This window comes from Eschrichtius robustus, chromosome 3 (assembly GCF_028021215.1).
Source record: "Eschrichtius robustus isolate mEscRob2 chromosome 3, mEscRob2.pri, whole genome shotgun sequence".
Lineage (NCBI taxonomy): Eukaryota > Metazoa > Chordata > Mammalia > Artiodactyla > Eschrichtiidae > Eschrichtius > Eschrichtius robustus.
Window position 1 is genome coordinate 157,454,719 of NC_090826.1, and position 19,874 is coordinate 157,474,592.

The following is a 19,874-nucleotide window of genomic DNA, read 5'->3' on the forward strand; positions in this document are numbered from 1 at the left end:
GCCGCATCGCAACTTACGGCTGTTAGTGGCAGTTGCCAATGTTGGGGAAGAATCATTGTTGTATAGAATTCCATGTCCTAATGTGCTTTCACTGTTTCTTATTTCTGTCTAGCCTAAACTTTGCTATAACTTAGGGCCAACCCTTCCTTCTTTTGCCTTGATTGATGACAAATATAAATATCTATATAAATAGCCCTTTAAAGATGTGAAGGAATGATTTTGGGCTAGGAGGTTAATTAGGTAGTAAGAGTAGCAAGAGGCTGTTGAATATTTGGTAGAGGGACTTTAAAAATGGGAAGGGCCCACCTGCCTGAACTCTGGATGGGCTATTCAGCCTTGAAAGCAGAGGACGAACTAAAATGACTGAAACCACATGAATGGAAAAGGCACTCCACAACGGCCTCGAGTGTCCATTTAAAATGGCTTCTGATCTGAAAACTTCGTACAACATTTTAGCTAAGTGGAGGAAACAAGAGGGAAATCAAATTTAGATTAGAATAAAAATTTATTTTGGTAAAGAATTATATTTTTTTTTAATTTGCAAAAGCAGAAAATACTCATATAAATTACCAGCCCACAGCTTGGATTTCCTCTGGATCAACCACATGAAACAAGAGTCTGTCACTTCTTCTTGCCAGGTTTGGGGGCCTTTTCCAGGCCCTGGATGTGTTTTCGAGGAAGCCGATACTCTTCTACAATCCAAAAGGCAGAAACTCCTCAGTGAGGCCTGTGTATGCTCTCCTCCCCGCAACCCCTTCCCCTTTGTCTACAATGACCCTCCTTGGCCCTGACCTCCAAGGTCCCCAATCTGCACAGCTACCTCCTGGCCCTCTTGCCCCACTGTGTGCTCATTCCTGCTGTCAACTCTCAGTTCAAACCATTTCCATCATATGACCTGCTCTTCTACACCCAGCTCAAACTCAACTCCAACGGGAATGGACCATTTATCCTTACACCTTGATGATGACGTGTGTATTTCAGCAATTTTCATGTTGATAGCTACTTTCTAGGTGTACTTTAGGCACTTATAATTTTCTCACAAGAGAGAATGTGTGTGTCTGAGTTCAGTCATGTGTTTATCTTTTTTCCTCTGTATTTCATATGGGGTTTTTCACTTAAAGGGGCTCAACTGTGAAAGTTAACTGCTGGGTACTGCCTTAGACCATAAAATAAATTTGCTTATTGAGCATTTACTATGGGCCAGACCCTGGGCATGAAAAAAGGATGAAAAAGGTAAGGTCTCTGATTCAAGAAGTTCAGTCTAACAGGGAGTTCAGACAACAGAAAAAATTAGCCAAGTTGTAGACACTAACCAGAAATATAAACACAATTGGAAAGTACTATGTTAGCAGTTTTTTAAATGTCAATTTAAGGAAACAGAAAAAAAAAAAATGGGACATGTTCTAAGACAGGCTTCCTGTGACCCCTGAGCTGGGCCAATGAGCCTTTAAGGTCAGGCTGTGCGAGGACACGCAAGGTGAGGGGACAACACAGAGGAAAGCACCCAGGTGTGAATGTGCAGGTGCACACGGGGAACAGCAAAGGAGACCAGCACGGCTGAAGCCTGGCGTGGGGATCAGGGACCTGACAGAGAACCCGGATGGAAGATGGCGTTGGGCTGGGAGGGTCTTGTTTATTGAGCTTAAGAGTTTATTCTGAAGGCATTAAGGAGATATAAAAAGTTTTTCAGAGAGGAGTGATGTGATCACATTGTTTTAGGAAGCTGACTCCGGCAGCTGGAACTGAGGACAGACTGGAGGCTGGGTGACTCGGGGTTGGTAGAAAGAACCTAGGCTCGGGAGTCAAGCAAATCAAAGTTCAGAGCCCAGCTGCAGCACTGAACAGCTGAATACCTCAGCGCAAAGTACTGAAACTTAGTTTCCTCATCTGCAAAACAGAAACAGTTCTGCAGCATCATTATGATTCAGAGAGACCAAGCCTGCAAAAAGCCCAGCAAAGTGCCTAGCAAAGTTTGGGTGCTCAACAAATGTCTTACAAAAAAAGGAAAACCAGGAAGAAAACTACTCTACTAGTATGGTGGAGAAAACATTGAATTTGGGGGCTAAAGGATCTGGTTCAAACATTAGTTCCACCTCTCTCTGGCTGCTAAAAGCTACCTATATGGTAAACTCACTAGGGTGACTTTAGTTGGTAGGCAGATCTTTGCCAAGTTAGACCAATGTGTCTGCTTCTTAAGAGGGGATGCTCACCGAGCAACAGCCGGCCGAGGTGGTGGATCTGATTTCCCTGGATCTGAACCTGCAGGATGTCCTTGGTCCCAGGGGCAGGAGTGACAGTAGTGCTAGCCTGGCATCGCTGCTGGAGGATGGTAGCCACCGAGCATGGGTCCAGACCATAGGCCTCCAAGTTCCGGACCACAGTCACCTGTGGGGGACAGAAGACTGATGGTGGGTACAGACCACATGCCCTCCCCTCCAGAAACCTTCCAGGGCCTCAGAAGCCTCCTCACCCCCTAGGTTCACCATCCCTACAACCATGGTACCTTCATCCAAATAATTAATTTTTGTGCTTCTAAATTGATTTTTTCTTTCTACCTCATCCAGTACAGGCACACCTCAGAGGTACTGTGGGTTCGGTTCCAGACCCACCATGATAAAGCGAGTATCACAGTAAAATGAGTCACATGAATTTTTTGGTTTCCCAGTGCATATAAAAGTTACGTTCTCATGAAAATCAAAACCACAATGAGGTACCACCTCACACTGTTCAGAATGGCCATCATTAAAGTCTACAAATAATAAATGCTGGAGAGGGTGTGGAGAAAAGGGAACCCTCTTACACTCTTGGTGGGAATGTAAATTGGTACAGCTGCTATGGAGAACAGTAAGGAGGTTCCTCAAAAAACTAAAAATAGGACTTCCCTGGTGGCACAGTGGTTAAGAATCCGCCTGCCAATGCAGCGGACACAGGTTCGAGCCCTGGTCTGGGAAGATCCCACATGCCACGGAGCAACTAAGCCCGTGCGCCACAACTACTGAGCCTGCGCTCTAGAGCCCACAAGCCACAACTACTGAGCCCGCGTGCCACAACTACTGAAGCCCGCATGCCTAGAGCCCGTGCTCCACAGCAAGAGAAGCCACCGCGATGAGAAGCCCACGCACCGCAACAAAGAGTAGCCCCCGCTCACCGCAACTAGAGAAAGCCCGTGTGTAGCAACGAAGACCCAATGCAGCCAAAAATAAATAAATAAATAAAATTAAAAAAAAAAAAAAAAACAAAAAACAAAAAACAAAAAGAAAACTAAAAATAGAACTACCATATGATCCAGCAATCCCACTCCTGGGCATATACTCAGGCAAAACTATAATTCGAGAAGATACATGTACCCCTATGCTCATAGCATCACTATTTACAATAGCCAAGACATGGAAACAATCTATCATTCTATTTACAGATGAATGGATAAAGAAGATGTGGTACATATATAAAATGGAATATTACTCAGCCATAAAAAAGAATTAAATAATGCCATTTGCAGCAACATGGACGGACCTAGAGATTATCACATTAAGCGAAGTAAGTCAGAAAGAGAAAGACAAATACCATATGATATCACTTATATATGGAATCTAAAATACAACACAAATGAACTTATCTATGAAACAGAAACAGACTCACAGACATAGAGAACAGTCTTGTGGTTGCCAAGGGGGAGGCGGGTGGGTAAGGGAAGGATTAGGAGTTTGAGACTAGCAGATGCAAACTAGTAAATACAGGATGGATAAACAACAAGGTCCTACTGTACAGCACAGGGAACTATATTCAATATCCTGTGATAAACCATATGGAAAATAATACAAAAAAGAATATATATATGTATAACTGAATCACTTTGCTGTACAGCAGAAATTAACACAACACTGTAAATCAACTATACCTCAATGAAATATTTTTAAAAGTTATGTTCTCACTATACTGTTAAGTTTGCAATAATATTATGTCTTAAAAAACAAAGTATATACCTTAATTAAAAAATACCTTATTGCTAAAAAGTGCTACCCATCACCTGAGCCTTCAACGAGTTGTAACCTTTTTCACAATAGTAACATCAAAGATCACTGATCATCGATCACCATAACAAATTTAATAATGAAAAAATTCATATACTTTTTTTTAAGTTTTTTTTTTATGGAGAATTTAAAACATAAATAAAAGTAGAATAGTACAATGAGCTCCCATGTACCCATCACGAATTTTAACAATTATCAACTCATGACCAACCTTGATTCATCTATATACCCACCCTCCCCCATTCCTGTGTTACTTTAAAGCAAATCCCCCTAGACATCAGATCTCGTCTACAAATATGTATGTATTTCAGTATGTATCGCCAAAAGACAAGGGCTCTTTTTAACATAAAGACAAAACCATCATCACACATAATTACACATTCAAGAAATGGCGGCTCTTGCTAATTATTAAGGTTATCATTGTTTGGTTCTCATTTATTGCATGTTTATATGCCAAGTACTATTCTAAGTGCTTCGCCTACACATATCCCTTCATTTGATCCTCACAGTGCCTTATGAGGTAGGTATTATCCCCATTCTTCATATAAGGAAACTCAGGCAAAACGACATTAAGTAACTTGCTCAAAGTCAAGCAGCAAGGCAAAGGCCACACTGGAACCCAGGTCTCTAATCTCAAAGCCCACGTCCATAACCACACACTACTAGAAAGTTCTTTATTTTGAACCCAAGTCTGTCTTCTTGGGATTTCTACCCAATAATCTTATTTCTGTCTTCTCAAGGCATACAAAATAAGTGCACTCCTTTCCCCCAGTACAGCTTTTCACATATTTGAGGACAGATGTAGTTCGTTCCCTACGACTTTGTGTTGCCAAGCTAAACACGCTCAGTTCCTTCAGCGATTCTTTTTTCTTTCCTTTCTTTTTTTTTGGCTGCGTTGCATCTTCGTTGGTGTGCGCGGGCTTTCTCTAGTTGCAGCGAGCGGGGGCTACTCTTCGTTGTGGTGCACGGGCTCCTCATTGCGGTGGCTTCTCTTGTTGCAGAGCACAGGCTCTAAGCACGTGGGCTTCAGTAGTTGCGGCACGCGGGCTGCAGTAGTTGCGGCATGTGGGCTCAGTAGTTGCGGCACGCAGGCTCTAGAGCGCAGGCTCAGTAGTTGTGGCGTGTGGGCTTAGTTGCTCTGCAGCATATGGGATCTTCCCAGGCCAGGGATCAAACCCATGTCCCCTGCACTGGCAGGCAGATTCTTAACCACTGCACCACCAGGGAAGTCCCTCCTTTAGCGATTCTTTAGTAGTTATTTTCACTGAGCAATGCCCAAGAGGTAACAGAATAAGTAAGAGCTGAAAATCCATACCATAGTTCTAAGAAAAAAATAAATATAAGATCTTGTTTACTTTTAGAACCAGGCTCTAGCAAGTTTCCTAGCACAAAATCCTAGAGAGCAGTGAGGGAGGGGGTCAGCTTTACCTGTTTTACATAGGGCCTAGCCCAGTCACACAAACATGGGTGTTTCCTAAACAATCTTTGAGGCGTTTAAGGCCAATCTAAAAACCTCCGATCACATTAGAGAGACTAGAACTTGGCAGGGACATTAAATCACCATCTTCAAACGTTGTGTCTTTTAACAATTACCTTTTTGTTAGAAGCTCTCTGTGCTAGGCTGATGTCAATTGGGCAGATTTTGCCTTTCTTCACAATGGGCTCTTGTCCCGGAAAGGTCACTTGATAGGCAGGTTGCAATTTTTCCAAACATCTGAAATGGGAGTTAATGAGTTGGTGAATGATAAAGCCAGCAGAAACCATTTCCTCATATCCCATTCCCAGCAGACAGCTGGATGGAAGCTGATCTTACAGGTGGTGGTTCACCTCTGCCTGCACAGTAGAATCATTCAAATCAACTAGGGAGCTAAACCCCAGACCAATTAAGTCAGAAACTCTGATCAGGAAGATACATTTTTTAAAGCTCCCCAAAGTGTGGCCACAGTCAAGACCCACTGACTCAGGGAAGGGAACATCCGAGACTCGAGCCCCTAGAAACTGTCCACTGGCCTGGCCTTCTGAAAACCTGCCCAGGCGGGCTTGTGGAGTTTACTGTCTCACGAGTCTCCCTTACCCAGCAGAATAAAGTGCTGCTTCACATTTCTGACATGCTGCAATCATGCATCATTTATAGACACCTTTACCACAAGGAATTTCTACCTTTTGTCTAAACAGATTTTCTTTTGCTAGCATATATATTGGGATTGACAAACTTTTTCTAGAAAGGGCCAGGTGGTAAATATTTTAGGCTTTCAAGGGCCATATGGTCTCTGCTGAAATTACTCAACTCTGCCATTTAGCAGGAAAGCAGCACAGATAATATGTAAACAAATGGGTGTGGCTGCGTGCCAATAAAACCTTATTTACAAAAACAGGTAGCAGGCCAGATTTGGCCCACAGGCTATAGTTTGCTAACTCCTTATAGAAGTTATTTTCAGTTTTGGGTCTACGGAAAAGAAAGAGTATAAGAATCCTTCCTTTGAAAAGACTTTAAGACAAACCCCACCTGCCACCCACACCTTCTTTTTTTGAAGCTCTTATTTCTAATTAATGTTCTTCTTCTCTCTCCTTCTCAAGTTCTTCTATACTGTGTTGGCTCAGATCGTTCCAAAGACCGTCCACATCAGAATTACCCAAGCCTGTGTTTATGTAGACTGACATGGTGTGAATTATGGAAAGAAAGTCAGAGATGATGAGAGTGACAATTCTGAAGGCCAATGTGATAGACACTAAGGGGAGGGGATGGAAACATTGGGGAGGGGCTGCCAATCCCCACTACCTGTTCAGGAGACTGTCCCATGGAAGCTTCATGACTGTGTGCTGTTCACCTTTCTCTAAGATGCAGTCACATAGGATGGGATCCAATTTCACAAGACTAAAGGGAAAGAAAAGGCAATAAAGAACTCCTAGCCCCGCCCCTTCTGATCCCAGGGTCCACTCAGGATTCATGTGTTATGTGTTGTTTAAAGTCATTCAGGATTATTAGAACCAATTAGGGGTTCACAGTCCATGAAGCAACGTACCCTCTGGATGGGAGGTACACGTCTGCTTTCCTAGAACAAAGGAGAAACGGGCAGTGGAGGGGAAAGTGGGATGGGAAAATAATCCGAAGACAGGGATCCTAGTTCACTTCTGCTACTAACTAACCATGATTAAGCCAGTAGTTCCCAACTTTTTGATCATGAGGGTATCTTTTGAAATTAAAAAAAAAAAAAAAAAAATTAATGAAACACTCTTCATTTAGTAGTTTACCTTCTATATCCACTTACTAAGAAAATAGAGAATACCAAAAAGCTAAGATGACTTTGGTAAAATTTTTTAAAGTTTGCATTTTGTTCGTCACAAGAGCAAGTGCATTTGAAAATCAACAGTAGATACATATGAGATGATGCTTATTCAGGCTACAGTCAATGTTGACAGCATACCTGGATCTGACTACCTTAGACCACAGCTCTAAGTGTCCGCAGCCTGTGGTTTAGAAACCACTGGCCTTGATTATTTCTAGAAGGCTGTGATCTCCTGCACCCCTCCCTCCCAGCCACCCTCCACATATTCTGAAGATGAACACTGAAAGACACGGGGCGAGCTCTCCTCCCCATCCACTCACTTTTTGTTGTCTGCATCAACCAGGTCATTTTTCTTGGCGTAGTTGATGACGATTGTTCGGACCTCACTGCCCTCGAGGATGCTCCCCTTCCTAGGTGAGAAGTGACCGGGGTGGTTATTCACGCTATGATGGCAGACAAACTGGAAATACCAAGATTCACTTCCTGCTCAGCAGGGCGCTGTCCTCAGCTTCTCGACCTCTGGGTTCTTCCCTTTTCCTGCCTGGGGCCAGCAGGGCCGTGTGAAGAATAATTACAGGTAGAAAAGGGAGAGACCTACTCTCTCATTCGTTTAGTCCAGAGACCCTTCCCAGGGGAAGGAGGCTTGAAGCTGGATCTGAGAGAAAGGGAGGAGGGGGCAGAGCAGGTTTTGCCAGTCACAGAAGAACGCTACTCAGGCTGAAAGGATTATAGGCCAGAACACCAAGCAGGCAGAGAAGGGCTGCTCTCCAAAAACTCACTTGTGGCCAGACTCCTGGAAGAGCAGGGTCATGCTGGCTGGGACACAGTAGAGGGATTTTATATCTGGAGGGTGATAGGGCTGTTCCCTGCTACCCTCCTGGATTGTCTGGGAGGTCGGGGAGGGCTCGGGTATGACGAAAGATGTGATCCTAAAACCCAGCAGAAGGAAAGAGAAAACACATTTTATGCTAGCGTCTCGGCGGTTCCCGGCCCGTGGCCCAGGTGCCCTGCGGCCAGCTGAGCTGCGGTGACCAGGCCCCCTGCACTCACCTCGGGTGCTTCCAGTCCACAGCCACAACGCTCTCCACCCCTTTGCTCAGCTCCTGCACCTGTATAATCTGCTCCTGCTGCATGTGCTGCAGGAACTTAGAGAGCTAAGGGAGAGAGGGCCAGTGGTAGGGGACCTCATCGACTCTGCACACACGCTGAGCACCTGAGACATGCCAGACACCGAGCTAGGCAGGTCCCGGGGAGGGACGTGGGACCGTCCCTGTCCTCATCCAGTTAGGAAGTGAAGGGCCCCTACCGGTGAAGCCTTTCAGAACTTGGATCAGATATAAAGGGGTGGGAAGGAGAGAGGGGAGTGGGTGCCCACCCAACTGCCTCAGCCCAGGGAGAGTTTTCTTCCGCCCCCTATACCTGGAATCAAAAAGCTTAGTTCTAGCCTCAGCCCTGCAGATAGGGCTTCCCCATGCCCACCAGCTCACGCCACGTGTGCCCCTACACAGCTCCCTGTGTGGGTATGCAGAGAAGAGACCCGCTTACCTTTTTGTAGCTTGACTTCTTTATGTCCAGTTGTCGTCCTTCGGGGCTGATGGCAGATGGAAAAGGCAAGTTAAGCTAACAAAGCAGTAGTGGTACGGCCTGCCTGACACTGAGAGGAGGACATTTTCCTCAGCTTTCCTCCTGTATGTTCAGAAAGAGGCCGCTGTTCCAGAGCTCTCTGCCCATCGGCAGCATCGGAGAGAGATGCAGACTTAGCTGCTCCAGATCCTGCTGTCCAAAAGGCCTTTCTGTAAAGACGGCATGTTCTCTGCTATCAGCATGGTGGCCACTAGACAAATGTGGCTATTAAGCACTTGAAACGTGACTGTGACTAAGGAACTGAATTTTAAATTTTATTTAATTTTAATTAATTTAAATTTAAATAGCCACACATGGCTTGTGGCTACTGTACCAGATACAGCTTTAGAGTCCCTTCAAACTAGACAAGCTTCTGTGGCCTCAGAAGCTTCACCTCCAGGTGAGCCTCTGCAACAGCAAGCTCACTGTGGCAGCCAGGCAAACCACATGCTGCAGGCCAAATCTGGCAATGCCCATTCACCTACTGTCTGTGGTTGCTTTACTGCCACAATGGCTGACTTGCACAGTTGCAAAAGAGACTGTAGGGCCTGCAAAGCCTAAAATAATTACTATCTGACTCTTTATAGACTGTTAGCTTTGGGGGAGAGCTCCCTAATGAAAGCTGTAATCATTCTATCTCCCCAGAACGTACATCTTCTCTCAAAATGTGACAAGCAAAAGCAGTGGGATTCATAGGGATCCCTTGTAGAACCCACCCCAGGTTAAGAACCTCTACCCCTTTCCCAGTTACTTGCAACCCGGCAAGGTCAGGACAAATTACCAAGTATCCTGCCACACACTCCAGACCCCATACTTGTATAGAATGCCTTAAAGAAGCTCACATGTAGAGGAAGAGAATTACATTAAAACCACTTTTTTAAAAAACAGAGAAAAATTCTCAGAAAGAAAGAAGTTCAGACTTGAGGTGAAAATCAATAAGCAAATCTCCTGACATGATAATATTTACTGGGTGCTTATTAAATGTCAGGTTATTTGATCTTGACAGCAATCTTACAAGTGTTGGAAATCAGGGCTCAGAGAAGCCTGGTAATGGGCTCAAATACGCCTTTGCTCCAACACCCTGGGGAGCTGGCTTTTGAGCCCACATGGCTCTGTCTTCAAAGTCCAGGTTCAACCCACATGTAACACTCCCTCTGCTGGTGGCTTGTGTGTGCAGGTGGGGTGGGGGGTTCACACCGATTCTTCCTGCTGACACAACCTAATCTGGCCCACCTACTCTTCAGAAAGGTGTGAGGGGATTGAAGCCTCCAGACAAACAGGCTGCCCCAGGGCCCTTCCGGGGCCAGACATGCTGCCCGATCCGTAAAAGAGCCCAGAATCACCACAGCAGAGGCAGTGCCCAAAGCGTCTTGCGAATGTTAACCTTCATTTCCTCAACATCCTTTCCCTGGCTAAAACTTAAGTCTTTAAAACTCAGTATTTGCTAGATCAACCCTCCACTTCACTCTTTCCACATCATGTCCCTAAAACAATTCCCCCATCAGCCTTGTCCCATCCTAACACCAAAGAGCAAGAGACAGACCCACCACCCGGCCCCCAGCCCACACCATGCCTTCCATACCAGCAGGAGAACATGTGGCTGCCCAGGAGAGTGCTGGTGAGTAAAGGGAGGTCAGCCTTTTTGACGCGGTACTTCAAAGCACGCAAGAAGCATCTCTGCAACAGTTCGTCCATTTGTTCTGCAAGGAAAAGACAAGAACCACATCCTTCCTGAGGGCCGCAGAAGGCCCGCACAGCACAAGTAAACTCCCCGCTCGGTGACATCCGTACCTCACCCCTCAGCTCTGAAGGAGCCCATTCCCAGGCACCAAAGCTCCCAGACTCTCTAGAACACTGAGCCTTCACAGAGGTCTGACCCCACAGAAGGGGTCAGGCCACAAAGTCCCACCCAGCTAGGCGCAGATGCTTCTCTGATAGAGAAGTCAGAGCCAGAAGAAAACTAAGAGGGCCGTGTAGCTGGGAACAGTCCAAATAGCAGCACCGACGGGTATCCAGGGAAACGCGACATATGCGGAAGACTCCCAGGTAAGATGGCAAAGGGCTGTGGCACCACCCTCACCAAAAATAAGGACTTTCCCCTCCCGGAGCCGTGGTGCCGCTCTAGTCAGAAGCAGAGCAGAGCACTTAAGTCTCCTACACTGAGAGGAGAGTGCCCTACTTCTGCCAGAGCCGTACCTTGAAGGGTCTTGCTGTCCGTGGGGTCTGGGTTCAGGCCCCCGACACTGGGGTCTTCCGTGGCTTCTGACAGGGACTTCTCCCCACACCTCTGCTGAACCTCCCCCTCCTCCTGCTCCTCTCCCTCCAGGGTCAGGCGCCTCATGTCTCCCTGCACGGTGCTGTCTGCCTGGACAGAGCCCTTCTCTTCACTGAGATCTGGGGGATCCAGGGCCAGTGGAGCAATGGATGGTGGAGAGGACTTGTCTCCAGATCGCCTGCAAAAACCTCATGTCAGAAACACTGAGCATCAGCCACAGCACTCTCCAGCCCCGGTCAGGGGGTCAGCGGGGGTCCAGAGAGAGTAAGACCCACAGGCAGGGGTGTCCAGGAGAGGCCAGAGAACCTGGGTGTGCCTCTCAACTCTGTTTCCAATTCTGGGCCCAGAGAAGTCCCATGCCTCAGTTTCCTCATCTCTGAAATGGGGAGAGTAATTCTTGCCTCCTCCTTAACCCAAAGGAATAATAATAATATTAACAGAAATTCAGGGACAGAGAAAAATTAAAGACAACATGGTTAAAGTGGAGCCTCACTTCCAAAGTATTCCCTTCATATAAATTAAAAATAAAACCATTTTGAATTAAATAACAAAATTAAGATTGCAAACGCATCTGTAGTACCAGTTTGGTGAAATACAAACCCAAGGTTGAGCGTATGGAACAAATTACAAACACCTGGACTGCTCAAGACTGCAAAAACAGTTGCTTCTGTGTTAAATCAGAATGCAATCTAAAATAGATGAATGACAAGGACCAACTGTATAGCACAGGGAACTATATTCAATACCTTGTAATAACCTTTCATGGAAAAGAATCTGAAAAAGAACATATATGTATATATCTATATCTAGAATCACTAGATATACTAATGATCACTAGAATCACTTGGCTGTACACCTGAAACTAACACAACATTGTACATCAACTATACCTCAATTAAAAAAAAAGAATGCAATCTAACCTGCAGAGTAGAGATTACAATGGTTTTATGCCACTGAGCCTTATGAAGACAGGAAAAAAAGGGGTGCCACATAGCAGAGTGGTAAAAGCAAAAAGCTTTATGTTAACTAAGATTATGCAAGTCAAACAAAGTTTTACTAACAGCTGCAGCAAGGCTTATTAGTATGGCTACTAGTGAGGCCAGAGCGTATGTTTAGGCTATTCTGATCAGGTAAATACCATTAAGTATTTTCAAAGGGTGGGAGGAGGGGAGACTGAGGCAGCCGCTGACAAAAACAATTTAGACAACAGGACCTTAATTGCTCAGACTAACAGTCAGAAAACAAGGTGCTGGGAGCACGTGAGTAAGCAGCCCTCAAATGCCTGCTGAAACCCAGACTGTTGAGGCTGTACTTCCAGCAAAGCAGGGCTTGGCCAATACTTGTAAAATAAGTAACTCCAAGACTGACTAAAAATGTAAGGGTAAATCTATACCAACAGGCCACAACACTTGGCCAAAAGACCAGGTATACTGCTTTCGAGAAAAGCACTACTTACTATTTTGGTTAAATGACATGAAAATAACCAGAAAATAAACTCGCATACAGCTCCAGAGAGCAACTGTCACAGTGAGAAAGTGCAAGTTCCACAATGAGGAGGAGATCCGAAATGTGAAACTTGAACAACATGAAAGTAATCAGGTTATCACCCTGGTGCCTGAGGATCTACTCTACTTTGATTTGGATTCAGATGTGAGAATTCCCGAGCCCTCGTCATGGGGTCAGAAAATGCCTAAAGGTACACGGCAGGAAAGGCCAGATCGACCAGTGCCATAAAAATAAAGAATATCACTGTACTGAGAGGCAGAGAAGACAATCCCTAAGGCCTTCTTCCAGGCCTAGGATTCTACAATTCACCTAGAAAATAAAGTTCTCTGTAATTTCTTTTCTAAACAGGCAAAAAAAAAAAAATCTTTTCTCCACATTTTGCAGGGAAATTAATGTCTGGGGTCAGCAACTTGACTAAGGACATGGCAGGGATCAAAACTCTCGCTTCTGAATCCAGGCCCTGTGCTCTCTCCGCCCACCCAGCTCCCTATAAAACAGAAAAAGCATGGAACCCACCACAAGTGATCCTGGTAGGTGTGGAGCACAGAGAAGCCCCTTCCCTTCAGACCTGAGGTCAGCATCTCAGCTGTGGACATGGCAGCAACTCCAATGGCAACGGGGGCTCTGAGAAGGAGGCCAGAGACGAGGGTCAGGGAAAGTCTTCCAGGAGGGCACATGTCAGGACCAGCTTTCTACACATGTGTTCAAAGCACCACGGTTGCAAATCTGAAGCATCCACTTGTATCACAGAGCTAAAACTCGGTACAGTCTCAATCTTATTCAAATTACCTACAAATATGACTTTCAAAAATTCCTTGACCAAATATTCCCTTCTGTGTAACTAACTCCTCTACTGATGTTATCATTGTTATATTCTTATTATGAATCAAACCCAGGCAGGACTCAGAAGGATATTTAAAGTTCCCTTTCTTTAATTTCAAAAATATAAATTATCTCCCCTATCTTAAAAAAGGCATAGCCATCCTATATGGAAATTCAGAAGGGAGGCCATTCATATGCCATACATTAGGCTGAGGGATGCCACAGGGAAGAGAGAAGAGAGATACAGTGGTACCAACTAAAGGTTCCTTCTGAGTTGGTTCTTTATAACAGGGCTTGCTCTGTATAACTATCTATCTAAGAACTGGATGTGTCCAAAATATCAAAAACAACCACATTTACAACAACTACAAAAAACTTCCAAAGCCCAAATAGGAAATCTCTGTCAGCCCACTGTTACTCAGCAATGCTCACACATTGCCTGTAAGGATTGGTGTCCAGCTGGCTAACAGTAGGGGAATATACAAGCCTGGCAACGTTGCCTGGACCCAAGGGAGACGATTCAAGGGCAGATTTCCCAACACCTGAACTTCAAAAAAATGTTTGCTAATCCGGTGGCTCCACTTACTGTGCCCATGGGTCAGTTCCTGCCACAGAATCTTTGAATTTGGCTTCTTTCCCAGTTCCTAAAAGACGGGTCTTTGTCTTCCACCCTTGGAACGGTCAATGGCTCAAGAACTTCAGTCTCGCACATGGCTTGTAGTTTTAGTAAACTCCCTTGTACCCTCACCCCCTTCCATAAACCACCTAGGCTTCATTCCCACAAACATTCTAAATGCCGAACTGAGAGGCCAAATACACATTTATGTAGTTTTCTCCTATCTTGGATAGAATACTGGGGGGAAAAAACAATAATTTCACCATTCTTTTCAACTTCAAGTTTTGCTACAGGTAAACAAGGAAGGAAACATTTCTAGGTGCTTGGTTCCAAAAGGTTCAAGGAAAATAGGAGAATATGAGCAGCAAAAATAAGATCTTTAAACACTGACCCCTCCCATGCCTACCATGTTTCTCTCTCAAAGAAGCAATGAGTAAAATAATAAGATGTCATTTTTCATTCAGGATGAGACAAATGAAAATGACCCATCATATCCAGTGTCTGTGAGCATGTAAGGAAACAGGCTCCATATACCCTGTAGGTAGGAGGGAAAACTGACACAGCATTTTTATAGGGCAACAGAAAATATGCACGATCTTCAGCCAAACAGTTCTGCTTCTTAGTATCTACTTTAGAAAAATATTGGCACTAGTGTCCCTAGAGGCATCAGGAAGATCTTGTTTGTGATAGAGACAAAGTAGAGGCAACCACAATGTCCACTAGGAGGGGACTTTTCCCATCACCCCACAGTGGGTAAAAAGATTCAGCTTATCTGTGCTTGCTGACATGGAAAATGTCCCCACTACCTGAAGTGAAAAAGTAATAGGGATAAAGTTTGTTTATTTGTATTTTTAAACATACACACCCCAAACCATACACTTTATATGCACGTGTATATATGCATTGAAGAAGGCTGACAAGGACATGCATCAGAATGATAACGGTTACTTCTAGGAGAAAAGGATTATGGGGTGAGAGGGTTTTGATTTTTCAGAACTGTTCATATGATTACTTCCTAATTTATTTTTAAAAAGAGACACTGTGGTGATGGCTGAACAACCCTGTAAATATACTAAAAAAAATCACTGAATTGTACATTTGAAACAGGTGAATTTTATAGTATGAAAACGATATCTCAATAGATCTATTAAAAATAATTAAAAGATGAGGATGATGATGTGGATGTTAGACAAAAATAATGTTGAAGTCATGAAAGGCAGGAAAGACCAAGAAAATGTCACAGACAGGAGACTAAGAACACATGACAACTAAATGCAATGCGGTACCCTAGACTGGATTCTTGAACACAAAAAAAGAAAAAAAGACATCGTGAGAAAACTGGGGAAATATGCATAAAGTCTGTAATAGTGTCAAAAGGACTGTACCAATGTTAATTCCTTAGTGTTGATAACTGTACTGTGGTTATACAAGATGTTATCATTAGAGGAAGCTGGGTAAGGAGTATTTCAGGACTCTGTACTATACTTGCAACTCTTCTGTAAATCTAAGAAAAAAATTTTTAAAGGAGAAAAAAAAAAAAAAATTTTAAAAAGAAGAAGCAGCAGGAGCAAATACACTTGGCCCAGATGTATGGACACCCCACAGGCTCACTGCCATTCCCCACTCTCTGATTGTTCAGGAAGAATCTGTTTTTTCTTTTAATCCTTTATCCATATGCTGTGAAGTTGTCATTCCCACCCCTCCCAAGTTTCCCTAAGTTTTTTCCCCATAGGCACAGCTGACTGGCACAGTACCTGTTCCCCACCAAGGCAATGGCACAGAGGTCACCCTTCTGTACCTGAGGCAGACCAGCAGGGGGCACCACTAGTCCTGGCAGCATCAAATCTGTAGGAAACAAAAGCATTGCAACTAACTCCACAGTTTACTTCATCATTTACTCATTCGCTCAACAAACAAACATTTATTAAGCATCAACTACATTATTCATAATGAAAATTAAAAGTGGCAAACTGAGGATCAGACCTTTTCCTTCTGGGAGACTAGTGGTCAAACTGAAGCACCAAGCTGAGGGTCCAGTTCCATGATCTATCTTATTCTGGTTTCCTAAATTCAGTTTATTAATCTAAAGTATAGCATATGGCAGTTCACAAAGCACTTTCATGTCACTTATCTTATGTAAGCCTTACAGCAGGGTCAGAGAGGCCCAGAGAGCTTATAGAAGCAGCCAAGTAAGAGATACAACAGACATGGGGGAAAAATTCTATTTTTCAATCATATGAATGCACAAAATGGGTACATTTATTAAAGTAGTTGGCCTTTACTAAGTAGGTTTCAGCCAGTATCCAGAATATAGGAAAATACTCTTACCTGCTCCCCCCACCAGTTTTTCAAGCACCAGGGGCCATGTTGTAAATGTTGGTAGAAGATCGGGATAAGACCACAGGGTGTACACTGTCCAAAAAGAGAGCCAGAAAACACTTACTGCCCAAAAGTCAACCCCCTGGGGAATGGCAAAGCCAAACACTAAGGGCACATTAATCAAGATGTAGAAAAGAAACTCAACTCAAAGCTAGAGAGAAGGTTGTAAAGGGATGCCCAAAGAAGTTGCATTCTTTTTTTTTTTATTAGGTTACCCCAAGTTTGTGAAGCGGTTTATATGTTATATGCTATTTACTTTAGAATCCTTGCTTACTTTAGCCCTAGAGACCTGCATTCTTTACATATTTATACTGAGCTCTTTGCAGTAGTTTCTCTCAATCTGTGATCTTGAGAAGTTATCACTTTTACTGGTTGGAAGACACATGAAGTGAGCTACAGCTTTAAGAGTTTGTTTAATTGCCAAAGTTGGATATTTATGTATAAGGCTAAAACTAGTGATGAAGTGAACATCTGCTTTTGCCTGTCCAGTATCCCTTTTCCCCTCTCTGGGAACTGAGTGCCCCTTTTCCTGTGGGAAACACATTCCATATAGTTTACATCAGGCTGACTCCCTTCTCAACGAGGCTGCAGTCTTGAAGAAGGCAGAGACTTAAGAAACTGGGTGTCACTTGAGACTTGGAGGCACCTATTGTTCCACCTGGATTGCAGCAGCAGAAAATGGCCATAGTGGATAAAAGTAGGGACAGAGCCCTAACGAGGATTCCTTTTATGACCTCAGAAGCAAGTAATCCGAAACCAGGGCACCAGCCTGTAAGAAATTCTGAAACTTTCCCATGTTTATTATTTTTATTCTCTCTGTTTCCACAGGGATTAGCAGTAACACCCTTAGATCAAAAAGGGCTTGTATGTGTACAGCAACAAAGCAGGGTGGGGGTAGGGGTGGCCTGGGGTAGGAGATTGCACTGCACTGCTGCAGCCAAGCTGGGAGGAAGAAAAGCCCCCAAATGACAAAGTAGGTGTCAGCAGCCATGGAAAAGAGAAAAGGACACTGCCTCTCTGAGATCTGTGACAAAGAAAGCAAGCAAAAAATCCTGAGAGCCAGACAGAGTCTAAGAAAGAATCCCTGTGAGATATCTCAACCAAAGTCCACCACTAAGACACCTGGGTATGGAGTTTAACTAACCCAGCTTCTTTCCCATCACAGTATCTCTTCAGGATCTTAAGAAAATTCCACTAGTGAAAGTTTTAAGAAGCATTTTTTACATGCCCTGAAACTCCACCCTTTTCACGACCTCTGCTCCAATCCTTAGTTAACCCACTAGAAACTAGTGTTTCTTCACCTCAGAATTTCCCTTGGCAACCACCCTCTTTTTGTGTTAACCCTTTTTTCCCCTCACTTCTATAGCAGTTCCTAATCTTGAAAGACCCAATTCTAGGGACACTAAATCCAAAAAGATTCTTAGGGAGATTTTGCATTTATTTGTTTTAAGGAAGACAGATTAATGGAAGAAACAAGGAGAAACAGATATTAGGCAAGGACCATAGTAATGGCCATCTCCATCCCATTGCCATACCTGTCGGATATAGATTTTTCTCCAGTTCAAATAGGATGGGGTTACCACCACTCACGTACACAGTCACTGCATCCCCTCTGTGAGCATACAACTTCACAATGTTGAGTTCTTCCTTTCCAGGTACTAACTCAGAGACCTGATCCGTTCCAAGAGTGGGGAAAACAGCTGTCACATCGGCCCGAAGCTTTCTCCTGCAGAGAGCACACATACCTGGTATGTATGCTGCCTGGATGGATTTTAATAAATATTGAGGACTCAAGACTTACTATAAAATCACGAGGGCCAAGAAGAAGACTGGTTGATGATGCCCTATTCTCACTCTTCCAAAACATCCCATTCTCTTTCTCATCCAATGTCTCATCTATTTTCACATGTTCCCGGGGCATGTCTTTCCATTTTACAAAGAAAGGAAAAAACTGAGATCCGGTAAGCAACCCAAGTTAGCCTGCCACTGGAAACTAAGCCCTGCCTTCCTGACTCCACACATAGCTCTTGGACCCACTCCTTTCTCATATATGCTTGGCAAAGCTGTCAACTTATGATTAAACAGCTCTGCTAGGGCACCAAGAATGACAACTACAGAACACTGGCTCCAAAATCCCCAAGGTGATACCTTCATTTGCAAAACTGAACAGATACAGTTCTTACCACATGTGCCTTATCCTCTCTCACCTCACCCCCCATCTGTGTCTCCTGCCAGTGGTAATCACTAGACACTTCTTCTCGTATACTTGTAGTTCTCTGTGCCCCGTCTAATCTCTCCCAAGGGACTCAAAGCTCTTGGTAGGGCAGGGACCCCGTTTTCCTTCATTTTTGCATCCTCCACGACACCTTAAACAGCCTGCAGTCAATACGCGCTGATTGAATTACGCTTTCTCGTAAACTCACTAAAATATCCAAAAGACAGCCTGGGAGATAAATCAGGCCTCCTCTCCATCTTCACCCTCAAAACACGTCTAACTCACCCTTGCCCGCCCCCCGGGGTCCCTTCTCCGGCTGTACCCCTCGGCCTCCACCCCAAGTCGGCTGACCCAGCCCAGAAAAGGCTGTGAGCCAGCCGAGCTTGAGAGATGTCTGGGTGCCCTGGTGGGCAGAGCAGGCTCTTCTCTCCCTCACCTGTCCGACCCCTTGATGGCCGTGTTGGACTTGACCCGAAAGGCCTTGGCAAACATGTCTGCTGGAGTGGCCTGGGGAAGAGAAGGAGACCACAGCAGCCAAGGGCTGTCAGGAAAGCGCGAGCACGGCGGCTTCCCGACCCGCAGTCCTGGGGGCAGCCATGCTTGGGCCCGGCTGGGAAAGGGGCCCGGCTGGAAACCGGGGCCGCGCAGCTTCGCGGCCGCCCCTAGTGGCAAGGCTGGGAACTGAAGCCTGGGGGGCGGGGCCGGAGAAGGCGGGGCGGATCCCTGCGCGGAGCGGTGCACCCGGCCGCCTCACCCCTTCTGCCCGGCTCTGCGCCTACGCGAGTGGCTTGAGCGGGCCCGTCTGTAGTATCTCTGGGGCCAACAGCGATTCCGTTCATTTTTACTCCATCAGCGTTATAGTGTGTTGAGTAGGAGCTCTGCCAGCTCTCATTCCAGTCAGTTTAGTTCAGCTGCACAAAATTAATTGAACTCTTGTGTTTTATTAAACTTGCAGGCCTCTTGAATGCTTTTCTTCAGGGCTTTTGTTTATTAAGATCTTTACATTTTATTGCACACTTGGGGCCTCAGCTAGAATTCTTTCCGAGATTTTCTCCTCCCTGTTTTTTAATTTACATGAGGTGATAATTGCAATAACAAGGTATCCACTTTAGTCCCAGGT

General features: G+C 44.7%; 1 protein-coding gene across 3 annotated transcripts; it reads right to left on the reverse strand.

Moving 5' to 3' along the window:
- Nucleotides 1-486: 486 nt before the first annotated feature.
- On the reverse strand, nucleotides 487-19,388 carry EIF2D (eukaryotic translation initiation factor 2D). Of its 3 annotated transcripts, XM_068541629.1 has the most exons (15): nucleotides 19,191-19,388; nucleotides 18,075-18,265; nucleotides 16,489-16,572; nucleotides 15,915-16,005; nucleotides 13,239-13,346; nucleotides 11,138-11,394; nucleotides 10,524-10,641; nucleotides 8,864-8,909; nucleotides 8,369-8,472; nucleotides 8,098-8,247; nucleotides 7,639-7,728; nucleotides 6,811-6,906; nucleotides 5,625-5,745; nucleotides 2,211-2,385; nucleotides 487-692 (listed from the first exon to the last, which is right to left on the reverse strand). In XM_068541629.1, the coding sequence occupies exons 1-15, from the start codon at nucleotides 19,244-19,246 to the stop codon at nucleotides 622-624; spliced, it is 1,758 nt and encodes a 585-aa protein (XP_068397730.1). In that variant the 5' UTR covers nucleotides 19,247-19,388; the 3' UTR covers nucleotides 487-621. The 3 variants fall into 3 exon arrangements, with proteins under 3 accessions (XP_068397730.1, XP_068397728.1, XP_068397729.1); XM_068541627.1 differs by lacking the exon at nucleotides 8,098-8,247 and having other exon boundaries at nucleotides 19,191-19,351; XM_068541628.1 differs by lacking the exon at nucleotides 19,191-19,388 and having other exon boundaries at nucleotides 18,134-18,223.
- Nucleotides 19,389-19,874: the final 486 nt, after the last annotated feature.